Here is an 8,951-nt window from a genome sequence, read left to right on the forward strand (position 1 = left end):
GCAGAAAGTCATTGTATAGAGTTTTTTTTGTCTTTTTTGCACTTAAGTCTGTCTCCTCTCGCTCTCTCTGTTCATGTCTGCAGGAGGAAGATCGCTCCTCTGGACTCACTCGGCAGCTTTCAAAAGATCAGTTTCCAGAGCAGAGGGGTGAGTAACAAGGGAGAAAAATAAAAATGTAAAACTAGTAACAAAGCCGCTATAGAGAGACAGTGCAGAGCGAAGAAAACTTGTCAAAACACCCTGAGTTACAATGCATTTATATCCCACCTTTTGTGTCTATACATGAGACATATAAAAAACTAAAAACGTACCTGTACAGACAGATATTTTTCATAATTTTTTGTATTTTTATTTTATTGATTTTAATGAGTATGAACTGGGTTCTCTACGATTTGCTATCATTGCACTTTTATTTTATTTTGTGCAGAATCTAACTCTGGTTTTTGGTGCTATATAAATGAATCATTATAATATACAGCAGAAAAGAAAATATATGAGTGTCAATTTTAATGAGAACTTTCTTATGTGACTTCTATTTCCCATCATTTGCACAAACAGTTTTCATCTTGCATGGCTTGTCCAGTTTTTCCATGACACCAGAAGCCATTAGTAGACACACTCATACAGTATACAACAATGGTTTATGGTTAATTATTCATGAAGACCTTGTTCTTGTCTTATACTGTATGAAGAACTCAGCATTTCATTACTCCTTTGTTACAGGATGAGCCAAACGAAGACTGGGAAGACAACAGGGGTTAAAAAAGAAAAACCCACAACAGCTCAGCTCTTTCTCACATCTTGATATAATGATATATTTGTTGTATGGAACATATTTATTCATCAACTGGCTGCCATACCAACAAGTGAGAGGCCTGTCAACCGTCTCCCTCTGGTGGTAGAAGACGCAAACATGACAAACACAATGCTGTGTGCCACTATTTAATAAAATGTGTTAAAATACCGATTTCAGGTCTTTTTTGTCTTTTCAGTGCGAAAGATTCTGAAAACCACCTTTATGTTCCCAAAGACTTTTAATTTGTCAAGCTACAATCAAAGAAAACAATATCAGACTGCAGAAAATATAGATTTTGCTTGGGTATTTTCTCTCTTCACTTTCACATATGTACAGTTGTAAAAGAACAGGATATGTACACAGAATTTAAGTTGTAAAGAGAGTGCAACTGCTACTGGAGACTTACCAAGACTCTCCCACGAACCAAAGAAAAGCACATAATAAAAACCAAACAACATAAACAAACGCCACAACCTACGCGGCCTCAACTTATTTTCTGTACACTACAACTCTGTTCTCGATGTGAGACAATCTTAATGTCCATTCTCTGATGCGGGCGTGTCTCTAAAAAAAAAAAAAATACCCCCGCTTCTCAGAAATCTAAGAAATAAACAATTATATGAAATAGAAAATATTTTACAACCATTCATAAATGAGCCTCTGGGCCGCTTTGACATTCTAAAGCACGGCCAGACCATTCGTCGTACAGCAACGTTAATCCCCCTCATAGATAGACAATGAGCTTTTAAAACAAGAAAACAGAAACAATAACCACACATGAAACAAAAACATCAAAATTGAACAGCTTTCAATGTAAATGTTCGTGGTAATTGGCTATCAATGATTGATTAACAAGCCGGACAGGGAGAAACATTAAGCGCTAAATCATGAATGTACACAGCTACATGCTACGTAGAGATTTAATCGACTGTAGCTAATCATTTTCCCAGTACCATCCATATATGCAGTGGACATGGTATTAGGGGTTTATAGTTAATAAAAGTGCACTGCTGGAAGAATTGTCTGTGTGCAATTTGATATTTAGCAATTTAGATGCAAATACAGATGCAAAATAATAAATGTTAGCTGATTCAACTTATTCTAGAGGAGTGAGATCTCTAAATTGTATCCACTGATCCCCCCCCAAAAAGAAAAGGAAACTCAAAAGGTATATTGGCATAACACGACGGAAAATAAAATGAGCTGCCCATCTAGCATTATGATGTACTTCTAAACAAACAACAGAAGTGACGTTTTACATCTCTTAATCTATACATTTGTTCAATGTGTAAAATTTAAAGCCGAGAGGACAAGGCTTTCAAACTGAAACTCCTCAAGGACAGCAAAGTAAATGTTCACTGATTTGTCAGTGTCCTCAAAGTCAAAATGCACCTTCAGTGAATATGAGAGCGACCAACACAGTATATGACAAAAGCCAATGAATGTACAGATTAATTAGTAACAAATAAATGATTCTCCGCTGTCTCTGTTGCGTTCTGTTCAGTTCTTCACAATAGCCAAAGAAAATAACAGACTAAGAAGTAAAAAAAAAAAAAAAAAAAACTGTGAGGGATAAATAAGAATGGTTGTGATTGTCAAAAGAAATTCTACAAACTGACAATACAGTTGCCATCCAGGTGATAATTTAGGCTGTTTTGGCTGCAGGCATCAAAGAAAATAAGTGTCAAGAGGACAGCAAAGACAGGGCGGGTTGCTCCTCGTCCCTCCCGTCCTCTTCATCTCTAAGTGTCTTTTTTGTGTCCCGACCGCCGCATGTCCCTGCACTTGTGGCAGTAAAAGATGTCGGGAACGTTGGACTTCTTGATCTTCGCACACGACAAGTGCACCCATATGCCGCACTGGTTGCACTCGATCATCGGCCGCCCCGCAAACGGCTTCCCACAGTAACAGGTGATCAAGTCCCACGAATCGTCACCTGTGTTGGTAAAGAAAACATTTAACAGGTCATTATTGCTGTGCATGTTACCTAATGAGAAAAAAAGGTTCCTGGAAATTACACATATTTCATATAAAATATTTTTGTAAAGATACATTTCATCACATACCTGACTCCACCATAATGTCTTCATCTGCAATCCAAGTCTCGCCCTCACTGGAGCTCATCTCTGCTTCCCTCATGGACTCATCTGGCTGCATCTTCCCCATGCCCTGCATGGTCGGCGTGGAGCCGCCGTGCGCCGCCAGCTCCTCTCTGGTAGGTCGTACCTCTGAATGTCCGTGGCGTGCCTCCGAGTCAGTTTCGCTTTGAGCAGCTGAACTCTTGAGCTTCTTCGCTTTTGGCTGTTTTGAGTTTTTGCTGCGTTTAATGCGTGCCCTTTTCTCGCCTTCGCTGCTGCCACTGTCTGCCGCCGTCATGGAGGAACCAAGCGACAACTTTTTCAGTTTTTTGTCCTTCTTGCGCTCTGCCTTAGAGCTGGCCTGGCTGTCATACAGGGAGTCTTTTAGGCGCATCTTGTCCAGTAGAGTGCTATCAGAGTGCATGCGGCGAATGTTTTTGCCCTTGTTTGCTCGAGCTTTGCGAACAAATGTGTGGATGGTGTGGATGTCGGAGCTTCCGTCTCCCCAGGTGTTGCCCATGGAGCTGCTGCTGCCTCCTACGCCTCCATCTGCTGACAGCCCTGAACTGTGAGCAGAGCTGGATGATGTCGGGGACCATGAGCTCTCCTGTAGGACAACAAGGAAAATATTATTTACTCAAATCACAACATGCAATGACAGTTGTTTTGTATTACCAGTGTTTGTATGATATTTTAGCAGGATGAAGCAAAAACTCCTGCACAAATTACCATGAATCTTCGTGGAAAGATGTGGCATGGTTCAGGGAGGAAATAATTAAATTTTGGTGCAGATCCAGGAATTGTTTTTCACTTTGTTAAAAACATTGTAAGATATGGTGTTGTCAACATTTACATAGATTTCAAATCAGAGAATAAATCATGGCACAACACATCAGATTTGTTAAGCGGACATTTGATAAATATGAATGTGTACAATTTAGTGCATATCCAAATAAATACAAATCTGGATCTAGTGAATTTAAATGTGGCTTTGTAAGGAGACTTTTGGAGAGCCTAGTTTCAACAAGCTCAGTTTACCTCTTTTGGACTCGGGATGTAACCAGCATATGCCAGGACGAAGCTGCAGAACTTGTTGAAGTCCTCAACAGTCCTCTTTTTCCTCTCTGGGGGCTGCAGAGAGAAGATCTTTGTTAAAGATAATGACACAAATCCAAACCAGCTCCAACAGAAATCTACAGAATAAGTTGTTCTTAAGAAGGATCACAAAGTACTCACCAAAGCTTCCGTTTTGCACGTCAACAGTGAATCTGGTGGACAGAAGAAAAACACAGTTTTTAGGGTCACAAGCGAACCAGAGAGAAGCCGACACACACAAAAGCACCTGAGGGGACGATTACACACGAGTGGACTCGTGCTAGCATTGGCTTGCTAACACGGCTCAATAACTTAATATGTGTATTAGTGACGGGGATGTCGAGCTTCAACAAGACCCGCGTTTGCTTTGTGAACAAGAAACTGAGCAGACTGAATTAACAGATGACAGTTTGAGGGTAAAAGAAGCAAGTCTGTCATTTGATGTTAACGCTAGCTGGTTTCCAAGAACCGCAACCGGTGTCACTTGATCGCTGTGTGAACTTCACCCTAAATCTGGATCATTACATCCACCCTGAACAACCGACCATCGGTTTAACACATTTATATCAAACTGATGATTTTGTTGACGTTTAGCAAAGATCGTTAAGTTTGCTGCAAAGCTTTAAACTGTGTCAACTCGGGTGAAACCTGCTAACGACGTTTACAGTGGAAGCTAACAGCACGATACCCTCGTTTGCAGCTAATAGGGCACATGTTGTTATCACTGGTGATTTTTCTTCATGTGAGACACACTTAACAAAACCTAACAAGGACAACCGGGCATTGCTATCGGCTAATTCCAGCCCGTAGGAGAGTTAACCCGAGCTAACCAAGCCAATCACGCTGGCTTTCTTGAAATGGAAGAGGGAGGCTCGGTGGCTACCGTAGCTTAGTGCTAGCAAGGAGTAGCGTTTAATCGGGTGTCTTGTCAGCGTTGAAGTTTCAGCTGGGTGTTAAAAATAGCATTTTATTCGTGGCTGACAGGTAATTTGTCTTGTAAGGGACAAGCTACGCATTGTTTGGGTTGGGAAACATAGCTATAACCGTTAAGCTAGGTGGATCGGCGCCCAACTAACTAGCAAGCTAACTTCACAAGCACTGAAGATTAACATGAGGTTAGCTGAGTATCATTAATATTTATAAAGCGACAGATAATAGATATTCACTTTGACACAACTTTCGCAGCGTTTCAACAACAAACGATCGGTCAGTAGCAATGCATGTTATTAATACTGCATACGCAACCGACGTAGCATTAGCCACAACTTGCATTAGGTAATCGATAATAATGTACGTAAAACGTGGAAGACAAACATCAACAGTGATCAGATTGGCATCACAAGTTCGTTTGCTGGCTTGGTGTCGATGCCGCTGAAACGTACCTTGGTGCTCGGACATTATGTCAAGCATTGTCGCCTCACAGACAAGGCCTCGATCCAACCAGCAGAAGCAGCAGGCGAGCTAGCCGGAGAGTGGCGGCCGTCGCGCTGTGCTTTCCCCCCCGGCGTGGCTGCACCTTACCGCCGGGCAACTTTTGGCAGCAGCGAAGCCAAGGACCGCGCCACACTGGAGGTGCTATCCCCACAAAAAAACAAGCTCTCCGCCGCGGGGGTTCGAAGTTGGAATAGCCCCCTCGCTCGGCTGCGCTGGAGGAGCCGATACAGCGGCTAACGTAGCAGAAGCCTGCCGCCTCTGGATCGCGATTAGCACCGACAAAATACTAATTCCTCTCCGTCCTTTAACCTACAGCGCACAAAGCTGCACTTTCTCCGTCACTGCATTTAAACCGCCGCCGGTGCTGAAGCGTGTCAGAACCGTGTAACTCCTCCGGTAGCGCGTGGGTCCCCGGTCACAGCGGCTCCATACGGGGGAACTTCTCGGATTAACTTTGTCGTTTCTTCGCGGTTCGCATACAAAACGACTGGAGACTTTCGCACGGTCTCCTCCGTGCGCGGCAGAAGCCTCTTGATGCTGCCAGCGTAGTGTTTCCCCCGGGTGCATCCTGGGTAGCGTAGTCCCACCGCGCTGTCACTCGCAGGGACTTCCGAGCGGCTGGAAAACACGGCGGAACTACATTTCCCCACACACGAGGGATTCTCGGAAGTGACGTTTTCCAGTGCGCACACTCCAAACACGCTACTTAGCGAAACATGCCGGATCTGAAGCTTCATTTGCGTTTAAATGTCACTTTCCGCAACTTGTAGCGACCGACATCCTTTAATTTAAGAGATGTAGCTTCTCCTGACGTTAGCTTACAGAGTTCTGCTGTTTTAGTTTCGGCATTCACGTTCTAACAGGCGGCGAGTTAGCAGCATGCTAACTAGCTGAAGCCATCTGGAGTTAATACAGTTTAATTACATGATACAATGCTGCCTGAGTTATTGCAAGGCACCGATGCTGGAGGGCTTCTCATAATACAAGGTGAGAACTGTTTGTCAGTGCGGAATTTAAGCTCAACAGACGTATAACTGTCATAAATGCGAATGGAAGTAGTAGCATGAAGTGAAGTGATGTCATTTCTACTTGCATGGTTAGATTATGCTGCTTACTCTGGTCGACACCTCCTGAAGAGCTTCATCAGTGCTGCATTAAACAGGTATATGAAGAGATGATGGTGACAGTTTGGTTCTCTATCACATGTCAATGTGTGTAAGCGAAATATTTCCCAGAACAATCTGACTCGTGTTGTGATTTGTAGGGAGGAAACTGTCCATGTCATCGGCTTTGAGGTCAGTGAAGAGGAGCTGACAGGTGGACTGAAAGGATCATCCAGTCAGAGGTAAAGAGGACGAGTAATGAAAGAATCAACAGAGAATAGATACCCACTTATTGAGATATTGGCTAGTACTGCTGGTATGCATTGAATTAGACTGTTGGTGGGCCATTATCTATGTATTGTATATGTCCCTATCAAATAATTATAGTAAAGTAATTACATGAAACTTTATTTAAACCATTTCAGGACTAAGGTGAATGAGATCAGGGAATGAAAAAATTAAAACATTACAACCTTAACAATTCAATAATAAAATGGATAATGCATGTAATGATTAAAATGATATATGATGATTCAAGAAAAGGCTTTTAAGTAAGAGGTGATTTAAAAGATGTCTTATTCTGCTTCATAAACTTAACAACATTAAGCAAAATTTCACTGGTTCCAACTTCTCTAATTTGTTTCTTTCCCCCTCGTTTATATAGTTTAAATTGAATTCCTGATGGTTTTTGACCATTGATCCATCAGAACAAAATGTTTGAATCACAGAACAACTTTCAAGACTACACAATCAGCTGATCAAAGAGGTTTTATACTATTTAACCTATAAACAAACTGACCATTAATCACCTGTTTCTGCAGGCTACACTTTCACGATGCTTTCACTGACCCCTTGGGCTGGACCGATCACCCGTCCTTCACAGTCCACCAGTTCAATCTGGAAGAAGTTACACATCTGGTGAAGCAAACGTCACAGCCCAAGGCACCGACCTTGGTAATTGACTCGCTTTCGTGGATTTTGAGGCACGTCAGTCCTGCTACTGTTTGTAAGACTCTTCAGCAACTTAAAAAAGGTGATACATTATCTTGTAAATGTCTGTTGAATCAGTGTAATGCCCAGATTTTATGTAGTTTTACTGACAGAAGGAAGGTGTGACACCAGGCATCCAGAGTGACTCTTATCTTTATGTTTTAAGCACACTACAACAATGCAAATATTGAGTCAAGCTTTTCTGATTGTACCGTCATATTGTCAAACTTGGATGATTTATTTTGAGTAAAGAGGCACTCTAAGTTTTTTTCCCTTCTGTTTTCATTAGGGGGAGCTGTGAGAGCTGTCATTGGTCTGCTCCACACTGATATGCATCAGCGAGGCACCGTGGGAAGTCTTTGCCATTTGGCTACATCAGTCATCACTGTGGCACCTGGAATGAAGGGAGATGAAGCAGTGGCGAAGATAACAAAGCGCTCAAAATCTGGAAAGGTTATGCAAGATGTAAGTTGTGTTTCCTTTAGGATGACTGTTTTGTGTTTGTACACTGTTAAAACAATGATCTTATTTGTCCCCAGGAGGAGATTTTCAACATTAGAGAAGATCTTACAGTCATAGTACAGAGCAAGGCCAGCCATACTGGACCCAAACAGCCAGATCTTGAGGAACAGGAGGTGCATTTAACACGTTTATTCTATCTGCTCAATAATTAAATTAAGCGATCAGACATGGCAGGACTGAAAAGTTTCCTTTTTTTGTGTTCATGTAGACGGATCCAACAGCCAACTTGACCTTCAACCTTCGCTTGTCCAACACAGAGCGAGAAGCCAAGGAGAAACTTGCACTTCCCTTTGTCTTCAGCAAAGAGAAGTGAGAAAGTTTTCCATAATTTTATTTTAAATGGTATTTTCCCCAAACTATCTAAAAAAGCACATTCTCCTTTGAATCTTTAGGAAAACGGCTCTGCTCCACTCAGGCCCGGGTTCAGGACGGATTCTGTACGAGCCTGATGCAAACGACGACTTTGATCAGGAGGACCCGGATGATGATCTTGATGTGTAGCGATGGGCCATAAAACCTAAAGAAGGACCAAAAGATCCATGTTTTACATACTCCCATCAACACACTGTTTTCAGCAGTGCAGTTTTAAAGCCTTACAATCACCTTCTGGAGCTTGGAAGATATAATTTAATGCCTCAAATTTCTGTATAATCTGTATTATTTTTACAATTTGTTTCTTAAAATTATTAATTGCCTCCATTTTATTTTTTTCAAATAAATAAAATGATATTGCTTTATAACATATTGCCTCTTGTAAAATTGATTTAAATATATGTTCAACTTGTGCTCATTTCACATCCACTTTAGAAGAAGAAGAAAAAGAAGAAGATATACTTTTATTGTCACGTTTAACACTTTTACATGCATACATGAAATTGTCACAATTATGAGAGAAGGTATAACTTTATTGATTCCCAGTGAGGGAGATACAGT

General features: G+C 41.6%; 2 protein-coding genes across 2 annotated transcripts; one reads left to right on the forward strand and one right to left on the reverse strand.

The window, feature by feature from the left end:
• Positions 1–1,015: 1,015 nt before the first annotated feature.
• phf23b (PHD finger protein 23b) lies at positions 1,016–5,491 on the reverse strand. Its single transcript, XM_020105897.2, has 5 exons — positions 5,352–5,491; positions 4,111–4,142; positions 3,913–4,005; positions 2,863–3,481; positions 1,016–2,732 (listed from the first exon to the last, which is right to left on the reverse strand). Exons 1-5 carry the CDS (start codon positions 5,377–5,379, stop codon positions 2,539–2,541), a joined length of 966 nt encoding a protein of 321 aa, XP_019961456.1. The 5' UTR covers positions 5,380–5,491; the 3' UTR covers positions 1,016–2,538.
• A 502-nt stretch (positions 5,492–5,993) lies between these two features.
• On the forward strand, positions 5,994–8,760 carry elp5 (elongator acetyltransferase complex subunit 5). Its single transcript, XM_020105898.2, has 8 exons — positions 5,994–6,390; positions 6,505–6,565; positions 6,668–6,748; positions 7,328–7,539; positions 7,786–7,961; positions 8,036–8,131; positions 8,227–8,327; positions 8,411–8,760. The coding sequence occupies exons 1-8, from the start codon at positions 6,336–6,338 to the stop codon at positions 8,517–8,519; spliced, it is 891 nt and encodes a 296-aa protein (XP_019961457.1). The 5' UTR covers positions 5,994–6,335; the 3' UTR covers positions 8,520–8,760.
• The last annotated feature ends 191 nt before the right edge of the window (positions 8,761–8,951 follow it).

This window comes from Paralichthys olivaceus, chromosome 22 (genome assembly GCF_024713975.1).
Source record: "Paralichthys olivaceus isolate ysfri-2021 chromosome 22, ASM2471397v2, whole genome shotgun sequence".
In the NCBI taxonomy this organism is placed as follows: Eukaryota; Metazoa; Chordata; class Actinopteri; order Pleuronectiformes; family Paralichthyidae; genus Paralichthys; species Paralichthys olivaceus.

Coding starts and splice junctions, on each gene's coding strand:
- phf23b (XM_020105897.2), bottom strand. CDS start 5,379: ATGCTTGACATAATGTCCGAGCACCAAG. Junction 4,006..4,110: donor CGTGCAAAACGGAAGCTTTG/GTGAGTACTTTG, acceptor TTCTCTCTGCAG/CCCCCAGAGAGGAAAAAGAG. Junction 2,733..2,862: donor AGACATTATGGTGGAGTCAG/GTATGTGATGAA, acceptor TTACCAACACAG/GTGACGATTCGTGGGACTTG.
- elp5 (XM_020105898.2), top strand. CDS start 6,336: ATGCTGCCTGAGTTATTGCAAGGCACCGATGCTGGAGGGCTTCTCATA. Junction 6,391..6,504: donor AGGGCTTCTCATAATACAAG/GTGAGAACTGTT, acceptor TTGCATGGTTAG/ATTATGCTGCTTACTCTGGT. Junction 8,132..8,226: donor CAGATCTTGAGGAACAGGAG/GTGCATTTAACA, acceptor GTGTTCATGTAG/ACGGATCCAACAGCCAACTT.